The 21621-nt window shown below is 35.0% G+C and overlaps 3 protein-coding genes across 4 annotated transcripts; 2 read left to right on the top strand and 1 right to left on the bottom strand.

Moving 5' to 3' along the window:
- Positions 1 to 1208: 1208 nt before the first annotated feature.
- Positions 1209 to 2366, bottom strand: LOC122281427 (heavy metal-associated isoprenylated plant protein 39-like). The gene is made up of 3 exons (XM_043092893.1): positions 2269 to 2366; positions 2051 to 2129; positions 1209 to 1567 (listed from the first exon to the last, which is right to left on the bottom strand). The coding sequence occupies exons 1-3, from the start codon at positions 2275 to 2277 to the stop codon at positions 1374 to 1376; spliced, it is 282 nt and encodes a 93-aa protein (XP_042948827.1). The 5' UTR covers positions 2278 to 2366; the 3' UTR covers positions 1209 to 1373.
- Positions 2367 to 4776: 2410 nt separating this feature from the next.
- LOC122281426 (O-glucosyltransferase rumi-like) lies at positions 4777 to 8660 on the top strand. 2 transcript variants are annotated; one of them, XM_043092892.1, is made up of 7 exons: positions 4777 to 4928; positions 5143 to 5339; positions 5449 to 6011; positions 7343 to 7535; positions 7630 to 7694; positions 7774 to 7984; positions 8079 to 8660. In XM_043092892.1, exons 2-7 carry the CDS (start codon positions 5187 to 5189, stop codon positions 8430 to 8432), a joined length of 1539 nt encoding a protein of 512 aa, XP_042948826.1. In that variant the 5' UTR covers positions 4777 to 4928; positions 5143 to 5186; the 3' UTR covers positions 8433 to 8660. The 2 variants fall into 2 exon arrangements, with proteins under 2 accessions (XP_042948826.1, XP_042948825.1); XM_043092891.1 differs by lacking the exon at positions 4777 to 4928 and having other exon boundaries at positions 4965 to 5339.
- A 6246-nt stretch (positions 8661 to 14906) lies between these two features.
- LOC122281425 (probable LRR receptor-like serine/threonine-protein kinase At1g63430) lies at positions 14907 to 20100 on the top strand. The gene is made up of 13 exons (XM_043092890.1): positions 14907 to 15393; positions 15734 to 15872; positions 16015 to 16086; positions 16215 to 16358; positions 16479 to 16628; positions 17483 to 17590; positions 17669 to 17733; positions 18082 to 18333; positions 18421 to 18626; positions 18752 to 18884; positions 18997 to 19154; positions 19342 to 19557; positions 19644 to 20100. Exons 1-13 carry the CDS (start codon positions 15309 to 15311, stop codon positions 19887 to 19889), a joined length of 1974 nt encoding a protein of 657 aa, XP_042948824.1. The 5' UTR covers positions 14907 to 15308; the 3' UTR covers positions 19890 to 20100.
- Positions 20101 to 21621: the final 1521 nt, after the last annotated feature.

Here is a 21621-nt window from a genome sequence, read left to right as displayed (position 1 = left end):
ATTGGAAGAGCAAAAAATTATGAAGAACACTCAAGAACAATGAAGAACACTCAAAAACAAAAGAACAAACTTATGAACTTGAATGAACAAAAACATAAATAATACTAATTCAATACTTGATTCACGAATTGCACAAGAATTGAATAAATCTCATATATTGAAGAACTTAACTTGGATTCACGGATTGCACCAAGTTGCAAATAACAAGATGAATGAATCACATTTATTTACGAATTGCAAAGTGTGATTCACTCTTTGGGATTCACGAATTGCACCCAAAAAGTCCAAGTGTAAGGCACCGGTTTGTGATCTCTCAAACAATAGTCTTCCCTTTAAGAGTTTGCCAAAAGATCTTAAAGCAAATGAAAGATGTCCTATTTATAAGCAAAACAAATTGGAAACTTCCAATAGGTCACTTGAAAATAAATAACTAAATAAAATAAATAACATAATAGTGGTCATGGACCAAGGCTAGCCATGGCATGTATGGCCCATGGTGGGCTAAGTGGGTGCACGGCGATCTTTGGGTTGATCCATGGTCAGGTGGTGCAGCATGACTTACTGATGGTAAGCCATGGTGGTGCACGGCATGGTCTAGGTTGGTGGCCTAGGCGCTGAGTCTGCAAGGTATGGGCTGGAGCCATGCACTGGGTGGCATGCTTGGTGGGCATGCCACTGACCTGCTCTGCAAGGTACAGGCTAGAGCCGTGCACTGGATGACATGCCTGGGGGCATGCCACTAGCCTTACTGAAGTGTGGCTGGGTGGACTGGAAGTGTCGTGCAAGACCTTGGGGTGCATGGGTGCATGTAAGGGCCACGCGGCCCACCATGATGTGCATGGGCCTGCGCATTGAGACTTGCATGGGCGTGCGGCGCCAGGCTGCGCGCGCAATCAAGCTCTCACTAGCCAAGTTAGCCCACATGCTGGGCGCTCCGTGTGTGCCACTGCGCAGGCCAAGGCATGCATGCATGCTGGGCGACCCGTGCGTGTCACCCCACGAGCCAAGGCATGCTTATGGGCTAGCCAAGGTGCCGTCCTTGCCTCCCAAGGGCAGTGTCAAGCCTTATCTCAATGTGACTTTTCTAGAAGTTATAACAGTTTACCACAAGGCGTGCCGCCCTTTGTATTTTTTTTTCTTTTTTCATTTCACATTTTTTTAATATATTTAAACATTTTTAAAAAATAAAAAAAAAATACTAATACACTTAAAATCACTAAATAAAAAAAAAAATTATGACCGGCGGTCACTCTAAGAAGCCAGGCAAATGGTAGGGGCATACAAGCATTTTCCATAATATCAATATAAATAATAATTATTGCTGAACAAGTTAATTACTAGTACTCTAATAATATTTAATTAGTTTCTTGTAATTATTTATTTCCGTCATTCTTTTGATCTTCTGTATTAATCTCTGCAGCTTTCTTCTGATCTTCTTTGGCAGGGCCAACAGATACAATGTCTATTTTTCCTATCTTCTTCAGCTTTTTCGCTATCGCAAGTGTGTCAATTTCTCCTATGACGGTCAGCTTCTGCTCCTTTAGATCAGCTGCAATTGAATCAACTCCTGCATGAAGAACATGCAGACACCCAGTTGCACAAAATAATTATATAATTAGCATGCAACTCAGCAAAAATAATATTAATAATATATATTGATCCTTAATTCATTACGGACATAAATAATATTGTATACACTCATTAGACTTTCATCACTAATATTAGAGATTTGTACGTATCAATAATATATATATATATATATATTGATCATCTACATAGTTGGAAAATTCAATGATCATGCTCACATAATTAATTTCTTAATTTAAACATGATGGATCGAGAATTTTGACGTTTAGTTACGAACTGATCATCAGTGATAAAATAATTAAATTTTATGGGAATTAAATAGGAGACGTACAATAATTAATATGATATATATATAGAAAGCATTAGTATTTATGATCTGAAACTTTCGATCGCCCGAAGCAAAAAAACTAATTAATGTTGCACATATAGATTTCCTTTGACTAGCAAGATGCTAGCTAGCTACCGTAAACATCGGCTACAGCCTCTATAGCTTTCTGTTTTGTCTTCTCTTCATCCATAGTCATGATTTTCAAAACCACCTTCTGCAAAATCTTTCACAACTTTATAAGGAAGGAGATCGAAGACATTCAAACGTTCAGTACTAAAAGATCATAAATCAAAAAGATTATATATGATGTTCGGAAGGAGATCGATCTAAAGACTTTGGTCGACAATATATACCTGAGCCATTAGAGAATCTGTGATATTTAAGAGATGTAAATGGAAAACCAGAGGACCGATCGAGTTGCAAAGCTTGGTGATCGACAGTCGACGGTAGTAGTAATGGTACACACACACACACGCATATATATATATATATATATATAGCATGCAGTCCCGGCCCGGTAGTGGCTTATCATGCAGTCAACTTTGTAGTCTGTAGGCCACTAATTGATCAAAATGGTGGCATTCTTTTTGCTTTCTTTTAGACTTAATTTGTCCTCCACTTGATGTTTAAGGAAAAAATCCCACTTTCTCTTGCCTTTTCCTTTATTCATTGCATTAAAAAAACGTCTAGGTATGAGAAAAGAAAAAAGAACCAACTTTCTCTAGCTTTCCTCCATTGTATTCAAAAAATGTGTAGGAGTGAGAATTAGCACCCTTCATTCGGAACTTTTGCATGCATCATTTCCAACTAATTAATTGATGCTTGGGTCCAAAATATATGCTTGCAATCTTAATTTTTGTCGTTTCGCTCTAATAGGATTGTTTCTTGATCTGTGCGGTACTCCTAAGTTGTGTTTGGTAAGTGAGATTACTTCATTACTATTCACAAACTGTTTACTACTATTTATTACTTTTTTACTATTAATTAATCACATATCATATGAGATTATTTCAGTGTCCAAATGTAGCCTTATCCACCAATTGCTTTCTGATTGGACACACACACACACATATATATAGTTTTGCTACATATAAGTACAATCGCGCACTAATCTGTGTATCAATACTGATTTATTTATACTTAAAATTTAAATTAATACTGTTTTCAATAAAATCTACTTTTTGAACAATCAAATCACATTGGTGTATAGATTAGTGCGCAATTATGCTTGCAACTATATTTTTCCATATATATATATAAATACTTGGATAAGTGTTTTCATTATCTAAGGAAATAGATGAAATGGGACATTATTAATAAAATTATTTTGTCCTAAACCAACTTGATTGTTATGTGAATGACATAATCTTTAAAATGCATCGTTATTCCAAATATATAAGATTAAAAAGTCCATAAAATGATTGAATGTTCTAGCAAAATTTGAGAAAGGCCGAGAAATCTAGGAGACACGCCACCTATGGTTTAGGCCTTTTTGGCGTTTACAATTCCAGTTTTTGTTGGGTTTGTGGAGTCTGATTTGTTGTTATGACAATCTGATTTGATGATTCGACCCACTAAAACTTTGTCACATGAGTTCTTTATTTTTTGGTGTAGTTTTAAATATATTTGGGCCATGGAGCGCAGGCTACTCCTAGGGAAGATTTTTGGCAATATTGTATGTGACTCAATAATCGCTAAGTAGAGAGTTCGCTTAAAGTTCGCACGACAGGTAGTTCGAGCGAAGTTTAGTAAGAAAGTTCGCTTAAGGCTTATTTGATAGCTCGCTCAAACAAATAACTCAAAAATTACAAAATTAGAATTTATGCTGTACAACCCTATAAATATATACTTAATGAACAGTATAAATGTATGAAATAATGTATTTCCACCCTAAAGTGCATTTTATCATTCCTCAACATATTAAATTTCTCTATAACTCTATTGACATAATCATGTTACCGAACTACATTAATTTTATATTATGTAATTTATTTTTTATTTTAACTTTTACCATTTTGTCATCTATTGGTTTTATAACAGTTTCCAATATTCAGGTTTTTAAGATCTGAATTTATAAGAAGTTCGATCATGAAATTAATAATATTTATACAACATCAGTCGTCAACCCTATATATAAATTCGAAATAATGAGCAAATAATAATCAAAAGTTAGTGATAGGGTTATTACCTATGTATATTTTAATTTTTTTATTTTTTTATTTTCTTTTAAAGATTTTTTTAATATTTTTAATTATTAAGAAAAAATTAAAAAAATATATAATTTTATTACTATCTACTTTTTTAATTATTAAGTAAAATAAAAAAATTATTAAAAAAATTAAATAAAAATAATAATAAATAAGCAGTAATGGATTAGTGATGGTATCATTTTTCATAATCAAAAGTCCTGGCCCATGCATGCCTAAGTGGTCCACCTCGGCTCGCTGTTGGGGGATATGCCCCGGCCCTTCCACGCGCTCAGGGACCAGGCTTCCAGCTGGGACCCTTGCTGCCGTACACGCATGCCCTTGAGTCCCCTCCAAGCCCTCTCGCATGGGGATTGAAAAATTCCCACTGTCGCGATAGAGATTAGAGGGTACCCTACACCCAGTATAGGGGAAGGTCTCCTTGGCTCCCCCATGGATCGAGGAGGCGGCCCCTCTTTTTGATCTACTTTTGCTTTGCTTTAATTGCTTTGTTTTTTTCATGTGAGGAGTTGCAGTTGTGACGAGAACGAGAATATATATTATAAAGAAGCAAATATTATCAATTTGATCAAGCGAATGACATAAAATTAGATGGCCACGATTTTTATTTATTTTTTAAAACGTGAAATTGCGGGATTAGTTTTTGAATGAGTACGTTGTCCCTTCCTTAGTCATGTCACCTGGCCAACTCAATTATATAATCAGACTTCAATTTGATCAACACGTCATTGCCCTGTTCAAATTCCATAGCGTACCGACATTATGGTAATTTTCTGGAGAGATCCTGGATCACACAAACAAACCAGGTTGGAAGCTGTTACTTTGACTTTTCTTCTAATTGATATGATTTTTAGAAATTAATGCGAGAGAGAGATCTAAAAAATATAATTGGTACTTTTTCCGAATGATAATTTCTTTTGTTCTAGGCCGCAAGTTTCATTAATAAAAACTAGTACAGTTTTTCCAAGTGGTACTTGATCATGATCAGTACTCATTAATTCTCTCTGCAATACAACACAGAAAGAAAGAAAGTCTAGGAAGAAATTGAGGCAGGCTCCCCGATCATGTTGGGCAGATCTGGATTTGCTGGAATTTTCTCAGAGACAACCACATGGAAGCCCCGGTTGAAGAAGGGACCCGCAGCCGCCGCCACCACCACCCTCTTTTGTATCATTTTCATCACCCTAACCTTTATGGCATCTGTTCGGATTGACACTGTAAGTACTGATCTTTTAGCTCATAATTAAGAGTACTTGAATTGTATATATATCATATTGTTCTTCGCTTTATCACTTTTTTGTTTCTCTGTCTCTCTCTTCCCTGCAGTCTTTATTCTCCGCTTATAATTCTAGGAACGTAACTATAAGAATCTCTGAAAAACATAAAAAACCCACCAAGAAACTTGAGATCCCACTAAACTGTTCCATAAGAAACCAACCACAAAGCTGTCCAACAAATTACCCTACAAGCTTCAGCCCCAATGATCTCGACCCATCATCAACACCCGTATGCCCGGACTATTTCCGGTGGATCCACGAGGATTTACGTCCATGGAAGGCCGATGGAATAACAAGAGACATGGTGGAAAAAGCCAACAGGACGGCACATTTCCGGCTAGTGATATTCAAAGGCAAGGCGTATATTGAGAAGTACAAGAAATCTATACAAACAAGAGACGCTTTTACTATATGGGGGATTCTCCAGCTGCTAAGAAGGTACCCTGGGCAGGTTCCGGACTTGGAGCTGATGTTTGACTGCGATGACCGGCCCGTCATCCGATCAAAGAATTACCGTCGGGCAAACACGACGGGCCCGCCGCCCTTGTTTCGATACTGCGGTGACAAGTGGACGATGGACATTGTTTTCCCTGATTGGTCCTTCTGGGGTTGGTAAGTACTTGTGACGGCTTCTCTTTAATTAATTTATCTTGTTTTATAATTAAATAAGTTTATCCATCATTCTCCGCACCCAACACTAATACATTATTAGTCATTTTAACATTTCTATTTAAATATACGTATTGATACGTAAATATATTATTTAAATAAAAAAATATAAAAAAAAAACAAATTATATGTTAATATATATATACATACAGTGTAACTCATTATAAATACAGAGTTAGTAAGTTCCATACATGTTATATTAACGAGTAATTCTACTTACCACTTTCACGTACTTAACATCACATTTATTTTATTTTATTTTTTTATTTTTCTTATATAAAATACGCAGATTTTGTGTGTGAATAAAAAATACAATATCCCCTTGCGTGGACCGATTCAGCAAAGAGATCACCGCCAAAAGTAGAATGTTAACCCAGTCCTGAAAGTCATGCATGTAGAGGAAATTCAACGAGGATATTTTATACGTACTATATATCATCATGTGATAAAACTTGGAACAATTTTTTATTGTCATTAGGCTAAAGATTATAAAATTTAAAATAAAAATGACGGTAGATATAGTTTTAAGTTGTACTCGTATACTTATTTTGAAAAAAAAAAAAAAAAGAATTTATTATTAAAAAAATATTTTTTTATATGAATCTCAATTTTTTTTTTTTTTTTTTTTTGTCAAAGATCATTTTTTTTTTATCTAAAGATATTACCGGACTATAAATATTATTTTTCTTTGCCAAAAGATTAGCTTATAGATTATGATTCTCTATTGATCAACGTACAAAACATGGTGTACCTAGGGAAGATCTAGTCGTTGTAATTTTGTATCCTCAGATAATTAATCTTCTAATCAAATGCCTTTAAAGTATAGGCCACGTGTTCTTAACAGTGACAAGTAATAAGTCCAACTCATCAATCAATTAATTAATTTTACATAATATTATATATAATTATAAAATATGTAAATATCGTATAGTTATTTTAAAATATAATAAAATATATTATTAAAAAATTAATTTTTTTCATATAAATCGTATATTTAATTTATTTATTTTTTTAATAATTACAAGGACTCAAACTATCATTTCTTTTAATTTTAAGCCATATATGAGCACCCCACCACGCACGTTATAAATTAAAACCTAGCTGTAACATGGGACCACCTTCCAGGTCGACTTCTCGAGTACTAGGACTCACTTATGCAATATTGGACTAGATTCAAACACAGAGTAGAGTATTAACATGATCAGTAGAATTATTCTCTTATATATATATATATATATATATATATGTGTGTGTGTGTGTGTGTGTTTGTGTAGGGCTGAGATAAATATAAAGCCATGGGAAAGTTTGCTGAAAGACCTAAAAGAAGGCAACGATAGAAGCAAATGGATGGAAAGGGAACCATACGCCTATTGGAAAGGAAACCCTTTTGTATCTGAAACCAGGAGAGACCTCCTCCAATGCAATCTTTCTGACACACAGGACTGGAATGCTCGCTTATATATCCAAGTAATTAGAATTAATACTTTCTACTACACTTTCCCAAGAAAATTAATTATTTTTACTGCTAGAAATAATCACATTTCTTGGGCTAATCATGCAGGACTGGATCCTTGAATCTCAGCAAGGATATAAGAAATCAGACTTAGCAAGCCAATGCACCCACAGGTATATACATACATGTTCTTGTTTATTGCATGTAATCTAATCTTAGAATATTATACATTCCCTTTATACGCATTCACAGATACAAGATTTATATCGAAGGATGGGCATGGTCTGTGAGTGAAAAATACATTCTAGCCTGTGATTCTGTCACGCTGCTTGTAAAACCACGTTACTACGATTTCTTCACAAGAAGTCTGAAACCTTTGCATCACTACTGGCCTATAAGGGACGACGACAAGTGCAGATCCATTAAATTTGCTGTAGATTGGGGAAACAAGCACAAGAAAAAAGTGAGACTTTCGAAACTTCATTTCTTCTGATCGGTCTCTTAATAATTCCCAAAATACTTACGTAAAAACCTTCATGCGCGTACGATGCGTTTAGGCACAAGCTATAGGAAAAGCAGCGAGTGGCTTCATTCAAGAAGATCTGAAGATGGAGTATGTATATGATTATATGTTCCACATGTTGAATGAATATGCTGGGCTCTTGAAATTTGAACCTCGAATTCCAGAGGGAGCTGTGGAGCTGTGCTCAGAGATTATGACCTGCAGCTCTGCAAATGGGTTGGAAAAGAAGTTCATGTTGGAGTCCTTGGTGAAGGGGCCCTCTGTGACGAGCCCATGCACCATGCCTCCTCCTTATCAACCCCGGGTTCTTGGAAAGTTTTATAGGAACAACATCAATATAATAAGGCAAGTGGAGAAGTGGGGAAATATATCAGATTCCCAGATCTAGTACATGGTAGTCTTTTGCCAGCTATATATGCAGCTAGCTAGCAGAGGATTTTTCTTTTTCTTCCACTGGGAGTTGGTGACAAAAATTAAAATCTTGACTGTTCAAATTAAATAGGATGCAATTAAATTAGGAAAGAACAATTTTTTTAATTACACGAAAAATTTGAATTTTCTTGTAATCATATTTTACAATATATATTATAAGTAACTCGATCATGAGATTTTTTCAGATTATCGGAACTAATAAATTGCGACAAAAACAGTTAAAAAGTCTTTTGAGTTTGTCATCGATCATTTGCGACTGCCTGCATAATCTCGGATGGCAGGCATGCGCCAAATGGGCCAAGCTGGAGTGATGACAACCTCATATCTGGAGAAATGCGCCAAATCTGCCTGCATAATCGATCACTGGAACCCTAAAGATCATGTGGATGGCTCGCCATATATGAGTACTTTCATGAATGGTCGACCAAGCTGGAGTAATGAGATTTCTTGAATTTTTACTGTACGAACGTGTCGATCATGTGGCCGAGAGACTAGCGCGATCACAATCTCCGTACGCTAATATCAGTAAAATTATGAATTAATAAAGTACCTACTGTCAGAAAATAAATAAATAAATTATAAGAGCTGGTGCTTGAGTGCATGGTTCGGGGCATGCATTTATGTGATTCGTAGATCAGGCCAGATGTTGATAATTTGTACGTTATATATGATTTTAGAATGCTTTTAGATTCTGTCAAAAAGAATATAAAAAATAATAAGAATAATAATAATAGAGAGAGAGAGAGAGAGAGAGAGAGAGAGAGAAGAAGAAGAAGAAGAAGAAGAAGAAGAAGAAGAAGAGAGATATTAGAACGTACTCGTCGTTGTTCTCTCGCTTAATCATGCTCTAACTACAAAATGTTGGAATCATGTTCTAACTACAAAATGTAGGGTTGCATGTGGAGACTCGTCTGTGGGGAGAAAATTGAGAAACATAGAGTTCGCTCGATTTCATGCAACTTGGCCTTCAAGCAAAGTTCAACCCGTGAGTTCGCTCAAGGTGCGAGTGACAACGGGCTTAAGCAAAGCTGAACCTGTGAGTTTACTCGAGTCTCACGCAACAGTAGACTTGAGTGAGACACAAATCTTAATATTTGCTCGAGTTGTACTCGACACACCGCTCAAGCCAATATTCATTGGTTGTTCGCTTGAAGCACGCTCGACACGCCGCTCGAGCAAAAGATATATTTTTTGTATAGTAGAGTTTCCAATGCCATTTATTATAAATATGTAATATTTGACTCATTGTATACGATTATCAGCATATTTTGAGTGAAAACAATTGTCAAGTGAACATATTGTGTGAGAAAGCAAAAAGCCCTAGAATGTGTGAGTTGAGATTAAGGGTTTGTTTGGGGTTGTGTTAAGAGTTCCAAAAAGTGTTTAAATTATCTTAAAAACTTTTTAATAGAAAAACTAGGTCATTTGCGTTTTATTGTTACATATTAAAATATTTTTTAATCTCAAATAAGCCAAAAAGTGTGGATGAGGAAAATCATTATTTTGATACTTTTTCGCAAACGCATTTTTTTAAATAATGTGAAACGTAATTCGAATTTTAAAAAGACTATCAATAGGCAAAAATACCCATATAACTTTCAAATAATCGTAATAATCGTCATTTTAAACTTTAAAAGATATAGTCATAATCTGTAATAAAATAAAATAATCGTCATTTCTATCTTAGAAAATATTTTTTTAATATGTTTCCAAATAAATATTACATGTTTAAAAGTGTTTTAAATATATGATTTCTAAATAATAAATAACTTTTTAATAATAGAACTTATTACTTAAACTATAAGTTATAAGCTCTAAAATTATAAATTATATTTCTTACCGTAATCCCAAACATGCACTAAGTAATTGTAATCTCCTTTAGTTAATAAGATTTTTGCAACTTTATAGATATAGACAATTTGCCAAACCATGTACATTGTGTGTCGTGTGCTTAATCGTGTTTGCTTTTATTTATTTACCATCATTGGTGTGTGTTTTGCACAACACAAAATGGGTCATTTGTCCATTGAGTAACATATGTCATTTATGCTCCAAATGTCACAAAAGATATTAAAAAAAAATCATCATAATTATTCAGTTACAACTATTTAACTCAAAAAACTAAATTTTAAAAATTTATTCCAGGCAGGCAATACAAAATATATTGAGAAATCAGTAAACATATATAGAATTTGACTATTCTTTTTCTAATATTTATTTATTTATTTATTTTTTTTTTGTTCAACATGATCTATTGGCATATATATATATATATATATATATGTGGGCGATCCAATTCGTTTTTTCCATTTTATGAAGCATTTATGAATTTGCTCGATCCTTGAATATATATTCATGCATGGGAGACGTTGTCATCATGTTCTTGGACTCTCTGAACAAAATGGGGGTAATTGTAAATGAACTGACTGATGATCAAGTCTTACACCAGTGACATAATACTCATTACCATAATTCTAACATTAATGATGAAGAAGTACTCATGCTCACAGGCGTGCGTACGTCCCCACAAGGGATAATGTCGTAACGCCATGGCGGATGGGAGCGAACAATTCAAATTCTCAGGACAATTTGTCATTTACAATTTGCTTAACCCATAGGTCCGTTTTCAGAATACAATGGAAGTCTGTCTCAAGTTAGTAACCTATTTAAACCCAGGTTTTTTTTTTTTAGAAGCAATCTTAATGCAAATTGGATTCAATGAAATTGCAGTAAATTATGGCGTATACATGTTCCGACAGGTACTGGGTTCTCTGTGTGTGTGCATAGGAAAGACTGCAAGGAGTAATGTATACGTGGTGGGTAAGATTATTCCTTTGTGGACACTCATAGTTGGTTGAAAAATTGCCATTTGTCGATAGTCAGCATCATCAACAACAGATGCTGATATGTGTATTTTCTTCTGGTCTGTGAGTAGATATTAATTAATTGATGAGTTTAGCCACTCCAGTAAGCTAAGGTTTGCCTCTTCTTTAAGACTTCCAACAGTAGAAATTCGATCTACCCATCAGCCTCTTTTTGGGCCATGAATAGTGAGACTTTGGATGCCACATGATATGGATAGGGATACATGACATATGCTTTTATAATTATGTTTAACCAAAAATTGAAAACATATAGAGGTTTCTTGAGGAGCTCTTTGATGCAGTTGATGGTGAAGGGGACAGACTATCTAACCTTCCCGTATTAAGACAGGCACAACATAATCATGGATAATCGGAAGCAATCTTAATGTCTCCCCAACGCTTTCTTGCCGACGTTTGGCACACCTTCCGTATGGCCATGGCATTATATGACAGAGGGGAAAAGTCTCATGACATTAGTCTCTTTTGTTATGTTGATCTGCACAAAGTGTACTTATAGTTTCAACTTTCAATTATTTATAATTAGGTAGATTTTTTTTAACCTATTGTTCGTTAGGTCATTGCTTGAGTCGTCTACCGGCTCCTCGGTGCAATGATGTTTCATTCAATATTAATATGAAATAATGCCCAATATTAGTAGTGAACTACTTTTCATGTACAGGATTTCTTTATTCTATAGATCACTTGAGAATATCAATAAAATAACTTACTTATTCCAGAGAATAAAAATGATTGAATTCGAGACTCTTTTCGAGTGAAAAGGATCATTTTCTATACCTAAAGTACAGTCAGTTTATTGGAACGAAAATAGAAGAAAAATGAAAGAAAGTGAGATAAGATCATGAGGGAGGCTATGTGGATAAACCCAATTTAATGCACAAAAAGCCAGCAAAACCTTGCACAAATTAAGGAAGAAGGCATCTCTGATATATGTTTAGTAACAAAAATAATGCAGCATTAACCAGAAAGAACACTAGGAGTGGTCCTCATCAAGAAAAAGCATACATGTGATGTGGAGCGTGTCCATGAGGACCCCAGCTAATAATTAACTGATAGAAAAGCGACAGCAACCAAAGAGTATGGCTTCCCGGATGATCAAGAATCCTGGCCACAAAAGGACCCCAGCTAATTAATTGTCTTTGTGCTGTGCGCTATTTGGCCGATCAGATAGATAGATAGCTCCAGCCATGTGAATCCAAGGGACTGTCAAAATCATTTATATATATATATATATATATATATATTAATTAACTAAGCACTTCAATATCCACTCTTGACATGTCCTCAATTCGAATAGGTTGAGCCCTATCTCATGATCTTTTATTTATTTATTTTATTTAGTCTTGATTGAAAATCATGAGGCTCCCTCTTCCTTTCAATATAATCCTCTTGCTTGGAAGCACTGTCAGTGAGGACCCCACTTTATGCTTAAACAACCTCCATTTATATTTTATATATATATATATATATATATGTTCATGCCATAACAGAAAAGGCAAACCCAGGAAAATATCAAACGATTACTTATTTTATATATTTTTTAAGAACTATTTTGTCCAAATATTTAATTGCTTAATTCATCTTTCATATCTACCTAACCCATAATTAAGATACTGCTTAATTATATTCATTATAGTAATATATACAAAGATCCTTGCCATTTTTTTAGGTACGAGTACTCTTTTTTTAATACCAAAGCACGCACTAGCTAGAAAAGCAAGACAACTGTAAAACATGCAAGAACTTGAGAAGAAAGGAAGTGATCTAGCGATGTACGTAGCCAGTTTTTTCAAAGAGAGGTTTTGCTAATTGAGTACTGATCAAGAGGGATGCTCTTTGTTTAATGATATCTCCTGCTCTCTTGTTTTTCCCTGTCTGTATGTCGAGTATTCAAAGGAATGGTTTTTTAACGTGCGAGGAGAAAGCACCACACGTGTAGTGTACTAACAGCCTTTTCGTAGCAAGAAATATTTTAGTCGTAAAAAGATTTTATAAAAATATATTTATAAATTTATGTGATTTTATACTGTGATATATATATATTTTATATTATAAAATTATTTTTATTATAAAATATATCTAACATATCATACAAAATTATGTCAGTTTATATATTTAATTTTATAGAATCTATTTATGACGATAGCACTTGATCTCTTTCCCCGTCTTCTGGTGCGCCTGATAATTCAAACTAAAACAACGAGGTCCAGATATTAGAAATTACAAATTACTTCTTAGTAAATATTTTAAATAAAATAAATGCATGAGAAAACTTAGGCTTGTTAGAATATATTTTATAATAATTCGAAACAACTTGAATTGAAGAACATGAAGAGATAATGCATGAAGTACTAGGCATTTTTGTCACAAATATTTCTTTAAAAGGAAAAAGAAAGGAGTACGTAGCAGCATGTTTAGATATTTAAAGAAGAAAACGATTAATTTTTTGGGAATTACTTATTAATAATAATTATTTCCCGAATCATAAAATTAAATAAAGCATAGACATGAGATTTGAAAATGCACAGCCGGCGTGCAATATACATAGAGAGTGTCAGGTATTTAATTTGGAGCGTTGCTCCACATGGAACATTATCCACTTGGAACGTTATGGTAGCAAATATATACTTAGCTCTTTTCTATGGGATGAGTGGTATTGCCAATTGGTCATACATCAATTTGCATCAATCTCTCTCTCTCTCTCTCTCTCTCTCCCTCTCTCTCTCTCTCTCTCTCTCTCTCTCTCTCTCACATTTAAAGGTGATGAATTATATTAATTGATTATTAAGTAGTTTTGATTATGTTTCATTGAATTTTTTTTTTAAAAAATAGACTTCATTCATTCATAAAAGCGAAGTTACATGCATATGTGACATGATATAATTATAAGCCAACTATTTACGATTGGAACTCTCCAATACACAAATTCATTTGTGACTGGTACGGTCTTAACTTCTATAACTCTCTACAGACAACCATTTGAGAGAAAATATTCAACCTAAAACAGAGATTTCATCCCTCACCCTCTAGAGGAGGATAAGGCTTCCAAACCTCACCCTCTATAGGAGTAAAAGATTCACTCTATAGACAAAATTTTTAAGAGACTATTTCTTTTTTTATTTTTATCTAAATAAAATAAATAATACAAATAAAAAGATAGACATGAAAATGAAGAATTACAATTTGAAAAACTACAGATCCGCATTTTTAGCCTCGCAGGAAAAAAATACAAAAGTAAATAGACTTCATTGAATTATATTAAATCAATCTTAATGACAGTTTTCAAACAAAGATATTTGGAATGTATATTTAATTTTCTAGACTAGATGCATTTTAATGTTAATACTTATTTTCTCGAATAATTACTTCAGTTCAGAAAAAAATTAAATAAATAAAAGAGAATTGTTTAGGCTTTATGTAAGCCTACAACATCCTACGCACAGCTTACTTGATTAGAGAGCAGCCGAGATGTAAGTTTCTGTTTCTCATCTCACGAGTCACAATTTAATGGCTTTCAAAAAGTTAAAAACGAAGGTCCAAAAACAAAGACCTCTCTACCTTTTATGCAATTCTTCTACTTTACATGATCTGCCTCCTTTCTTGTTAAGCTATTTTACATCTAGTAAACCTCTCTTTGAATCCAAGTTTCATCCGCATTTTTTCTTTGGGTTCTTTCATTTTCCATTTTCGTACATTTCTCTCTCACTCGTCCACTACTTTGCTTTCACTGTTAGTTGTCAAATCTTTCAGTTCCTTTTTGTTTTCTGCTGCGTCTACCTAAACCTACATATTCCATTACTAAATTACAGTATTAAAGTCTTGAACTTTCGGGTAGTGTCTTTCATAAAACCCCCACATCTCTATGGCTTCTTGTCCCTTCTCGTTTCTTGTTTTGGTGTCCGGTTAATGAGTTCTTCTGGGCTCTTTTTTCTCGAAGATACTAGAAAGAAATGTCGTCGTATACTTCACTTCTGCTTCTCTGCCTGATATCTGGAATTCTTTTTGCGGAATATGGTTCCTCTACATCATATGAAGGTATGTACTCTCAGATCTTGATTATTTTGTTAAGATGCCTTTGGTTGCCGAGAATATGTGGAAAATGAGAGACTGAGAGTTGTGAATATCTGTTCTGAACTTAAATTTCGTCAAGAACTCAGCCTGATGAACATGACTCTTGGGCAAGTTTTTAGTTTCGGAGTTGTTTTTTTCCTTTTCTTCATTTGCTTACCAAAAGAAAGTTTTAAGTATTCTTGAAGTAGTGTGATCTTAATTGTGGAATTCAAATTAATGTTTTGGAGAACAAACGTGCTGCATTGACATTTATGGTTTCTACTTCAAATAAAGTCTCTTACTTGATGCTCTGGATTTTGCACAGTTGCGGTCCTTACAACCTTCAAGGAAGCTATATTTGAAGACCCACTTCTGGTTTTGTCCAACTGGAATGCCCTCGATCCAGATCCTTGTGACTGGTATGGCATTTCGTGTACCAAGGCCCGAGAACACGTTATAGAGCTGTAAGATTTCATCTGCCTATCTTGGTGCGCAATCGCATATTATTCTTCTCACAGTTAGATCCCATCCGATGGTAGCTATGAACTATGCATCTTTATGCTAATTACTTCTATTTATTTCGTGATGGAAATTTATGGTCTGCAGAAACATTTCTGGGTCATCCTTAAGAGGATTTCTTGCACCCGAACTGGGGCAACTCAACTTCTTGCGAGAATTGTATGCTTTCGCTTTTACCCTCTACCCCCGCCGCCTGCGGACGCGGCAGGGAACTGAAATTCCTTTTTTTTTTTCTTTTTTGGAGAACGTATGGCTGAAGTTGAGTATCATAAATCGATGTTTTGTAGGATACTGCATGGGAACAATCTGATTGGCATAATACCAAAAGAACTTGGCATGTTGAAATTTCTCCAGGTTTTGGATTTGGGGATGAATCAATTGTCGGGTCATATTCCTCCAGAGATTGGAAGATCGACTAGTCTTGTGAAAATGTAAAAGGAATTCAGTATTGACTCTTTTTTTATTTTTTTTGGTGGGGGGGGGTGACCGCTTTAAATTTAGGCTCTATTTGACTTTTTTACTTCATTAACGGTTTTTTTTTATTGTTGCAGAAACCTTCAGTCGAATGAGTTGACTGGTGGCATACGTCCTGAGCTTGGAAATTTGAGATATCTCCAGGAGCTTTGGCTGGATAGGAATAAACTTCAAGGAAATATTCCTGCCGCTGGCAGTCCAGATTTTTCATCCGAAGCATACAGAAAGTAAGTAAAGGAGTCATACTGTTAAAATATTGATTTAAGTTCTCAAGATGGTACTCCTTTTAATATGCAGTTTTGGATGCGGATGTGTGGATTTGTGCAAACTTTTGAAAGGTGTGTTAAGATGGCTAGGTACAATCTTAATATCCCAGTGAGACGAATTGATAAATTGATCCTACAAAGTATGCATTGCATAACCTGCCTTAACTTGAAAAATGATTACAAATGTAATGTAGATATAGCTTATAGTTAGGGAAGAAAGCGCCATTCAATGCCTATGCAATCTTTTCAGTGTGTAACAAATTTCACTTGTTTGACATGATTAAGGTTAAAACGGGTGACACAATGATGGTAGAAGTACTTGATGCATAGTCACCAGTAGCATAGAAAGGGTTTTGCTATTCAAAACGTTTCCCTCCTCGTTTTTATAAATGGTGATTAAACCTTCACATTGGATGAAGAGCTAATAATAATGTCAAGGATGTGGAAAAATGTTACAGAGTATATAAGTTTGTTCCCATTATCAACACACAAATGATTAAGCTATTCAAAAAAGATTGTATCTTCTTATCATTTGTATGTGCACTCCATTTTTTCCCCTCTCATCTTTGGCATTGGATGTTGCAAAATCTTATTGTGGTGTATCACTGTGAATTTGGAAATATATGTACTATTATTGTGGTCTAATATGGAGGCAAGTCAATTGGGGCAAATGGTCCGAGACTTTATTTTAATTTGGTATTTGATTATCTGATTTGAATATCTTGAGTAGCTCACTAGGATACTAGATGTCGTGTTTAACATGTTGAAGGTTTTGGCTTTATTCAGCATATCTCTTGTACTCGATTTCTGCTCAGGTATGGCGCAATTACAAACTTCACCAGCTTCTGTCACTTAAAAGTTGCAAATTTCTCACACAACCTCTTTGTTGGGAGCATACCTAAGTGCTTGGAGTACCTTCCAAGGTTTCTTTCATAGGGCCTGTCTCATACTTCCTTCTTTTTTATTGGTAAATCTTCTCTTAATCTATATCTTTCATGCAGCACAAGCTTTCAAGGGAACTGCCTCCAAAACAAAGATTCCAAGCAGCGTCCAGCCACACAGTGCAGTATGTATATATGACAAGATTTTCCTTTATGGTGTAGTGGTACAAGTATGCATGCATGCCCAAAATTTTCAACTGCCAGTAATTGCAAACTGAAGAAAAACAATTGGAAGTTTGGAATTGTTGACTGGTATATGCCCAGTTCTAATTTCTGGACTTCCAGAACATGGTAGCAGGCACTAGAGTTCAAAGCAGGGATGCAAACGGGCTTATTTACCAAACTTACAGTTTACATATAAGATTTGACTGCATATAGCCCATTTGATCATTCTAATACTAGGTGTATCCCATGGCCTTTTAAAAATTCATTTCTAACTACTGTAGTTGATAGTGACAGTAATTCTTTTGTAGGTGGTCCTTCACCTGCCAAAAGCCATACTAGAGCCAATACAACGCGCCTACCAGTGGGAGATGTATCTAAGCATCAGGGGCCATCAAAACCTGCCTGGCTTTTAGCTCTTGAAGTAGCAACAGCAACCATGGTGGGTTTTATCTTGCTGGTTGCGATTCTTACTGCACTTCAGAAGTGCAATAGCAAATCTTCTATTATAATCCCCTGGAGGAAATCAACAAGTGGAAAGGACCATATGACTGTATGCATAGGTTGGGTTTGCCATCTTATACTACCTCTGCTCAATGCTTTGAAGTTTGAAAGTAATAAATTGTTTAATTTGGTGGATTTTCTTACAGAATCAGAATTGTTGAAAGACGTAGTACAATACAGCAGACAGGACCTTGAAATAGCCTGCGAAGACTTCAGCAACATTATTGGCTCCTCACCAGACAGTGTTGTCTACAAAGGTACGATGAAAGGTGGACCTGAGATTGCAGTGATATCCCTCTGCATCAAAGAAGAGCATTGGACAGGCTATCTTGAGCTCTACTTCCAGAGAGAGGTACTATTTGTTGCTGCAAAAAACTTTAGCCTAAAGCATCTAGAACATACTAATTACAGCATGTCAGGGTTGGCAAATTGAAAGCAACCAAGTTCAAGAATCTTTTTTCTTGTAATACTATTCAGGTGGCCGATTTGGCAAGATTAAACCACGAGAACACAGGAAAACTCCTTGGTTATTGTAGAGAGAGCACTCCATTTACAAGGATGCTGGTTTTCGAGTATGCATCAAATGGAACACTGTATGAACACCTGCATCGTAAGTCAAGTTTCTTTATTATAATATTTGTCCACTTTAACCTGCTTCACTGGAAAATTAATATAATGCGTACTTCACCAGATCAAATCTGACCATTTTTCTTTTATTGCAGATGGAGAAGGATGCCACTTTTCTTGGAGTAGGCGTATGAAAATTGCTATTGGCATTGCACGCGGACTAGAGTATCTTCATACAGCACTTGAGCCACCATTTACCATATCAGAGTTGAATTCTAGTGCCATATATCTTACAGAAGATTTTTCCCCCAAGGTTAGCCCAAAACCTCTCCCCACTCTCTTCTAGGCCAAAGACTGCATCAATGACCTATCCTTATCATCTGAATACTAATACTCTAATGGCTGTTTCCCTTATTTCTATGGTGTGTTTTTTAGTGAAACTGCAGTGATAAAGCTCCAAAACCTCAATTGAAAATTCTAACAATTTTGTTCAACTGCAGCTAGTTGATTTTGAATGTTGGAAAACAATTCTTTCAAGGTCAGAAAGGAATTCGGGTGCTATTGGAAGCCAAGGTGCTATCTGCATCCTTCCAAATTCTCTAGAGGCACGGCATCTCGACATCCAAGGCAATGTGTATGCTTTTGGTGTACTTCTGCTGGAAATCATAAGTGGGAGACCTCCGTATTGCAAGGAGAAAGGGTGCTTAGTAGAATGGGTAAGAAGTTTTCTGAAATATGAATATTAAAATGTGATCTTTAGGTAGTTAATGCTCCAAAACTTAAAAGTCTCTCTCTGCTACAGGCTAAGGACTATCTAGAACTACCAGAAGTTATGTCTTATGTGGTGGATCCAGAGTTGAAACATTTCAGATATGATGAGCTCAAAGTTATATGTGAGGTAGTAAATCTCTGCATCCATCCAGACTCCAGCAAGCGGCTGTCCATGAAGGAAGTGTGTAACATGTTAGAGAGCAAAATTGACTTATCAATATCCGTTGATTTTAAGACGTCTTCTCTGGCCTGGGCCGAGCTTGCACTTTCATCGTGAACGAGTGGAAGCAAACACACTGTAAATCAGTAGAATACAATTGTAATACGCTCTTTCTTCCTTTTTACCCCACCTTTGGATTTTCGTGTTCCATGTAAATGCTTGCATGCATGCAAGAGGAAAAGTAGAGCTTCATAACTGACGAAGTCTTATTGTATACGATTGGATGACTAGTAATGTCCTGAGATCAACTGAATATCAATATTGTTAACCCCTGTTCCCTGCATTGTTTTACCCTTAGAATAAAGAGAAATACTTTTTGCATTCGGGAAATGCAGTCGGCGTGCAGTTGTGGAGAAAAAAGTGAATTAATACGGGACCTACATGAAAAAAAAAATTATTTTTATAACTTTTTTTTATTCATGTAGGTCCCCCTGAATATAAAATAATTTTTTTATAATTTTTGTTTATTCATTCCGTACAGCCGACTGCACGCCGACTGTATTTGCCGACTGTATCTAGCAAAGCTCTAGAATAAAGCCCTTATGCCGCTGGGCAGCACCGCTTAAGTGTACTGTTCAGGAAAAACTTTTTTTTAATTTAGTTATTGAGGAAGTGATTTTAAGTATATTGGTGTATTTTTTTATTTTTTAAAAGGAAAAATCTAATTGCAAGCACAACTGCATACTAATATGGGTACTAATCTAATGTGATTGGTCAAAAAATAAATTTTATTGAAAATAATGTTAATTTAAATTTTGAATATGAAGAAATCAATATTAGTACGCAAATTAGTACGCGATTTTACTTGTATATAGCAAAATTTTTTTAAAAAATATTTAAATCTATTAAAAATGTGGAAGGAAGAATGAAAGAAAAAAATTGCCTAGCGGCACGCCCAGTTGTAAACTCTAGGCAGCACAATAGCCCAACTTTTAGAACAGATTTAGTAAGTAAGATGAGAATTTTGAATTGAGGTGAAAGTTTAAAATATTATTTTTGAGTATTATTATTGTTTTAAAATTTAAAAAAGTTGAATTGGAATTTGAAAAAGTTATACTTCTTCTTATATTTTGTATAAAAATTTGAAAAAATTATAATAACGAAATAAAAATTTTGAGTTAAAATGAGAATTGTGTTGAGATATTTTTACTGAACTTGCCCTTACCCTTAATGTGTTTGTACATGCGTACGTATATACATACATAGTCAACACGGTCCAAGGCATAGGCTACAAAACCTAAAATATAATCTTAAATGCAAGTGTTATACAATCATTTTGAAAAAATAAAATTTATTATTAAAAAATTATATATATATTTTATGTATTAATTTATTTTTTTTAAAGAAATTATATAGTACTTACACACTCCACGATAGCAGGGCGTTCCAAGATAATATTTCGTCATGACCTAAGAGAGTGGCTGCTGTATATGCTACTCAATGAATTGAACTCACTTCTAAAATTTGGCAACAATTTATTTGGCTGGAATTCACTTAGGACCCTCCCACAACTTCTGCTGCCTTTTGGGGCTTGTTATGAAATTGGGGCTTGTTATGAACTTGGGACAACACTCCCACAATTTTCAGCAAAAGGTGCCCAAGGGTCAGCATATAACATTCCAGCCAATTAAGAAACTATCCAATCCAGCACGAGTTCAACGTCGCCAGTATTTTCAACAGCGTACCTGTACTTCTAACCGAAGCCTCTGAGAAGAATACGGCAATCGGCATGCAAATCATTTCTGTATAGAATGTTGGGAGAAAAATGGTAGAATGGGAGATGGAGGGG

This window comes from Carya illinoinensis, chromosome 11, assembly GCF_018687715.1.
Source record: "Carya illinoinensis cultivar Pawnee chromosome 11, C.illinoinensisPawnee_v1, whole genome shotgun sequence".
Lineage (NCBI taxonomy): Eukaryota > Viridiplantae > Streptophyta > Magnoliopsida > Fagales > Juglandaceae > Carya > Carya illinoinensis.
This window is presented reverse-complemented; position numbering and strand designations above follow the sequence as displayed.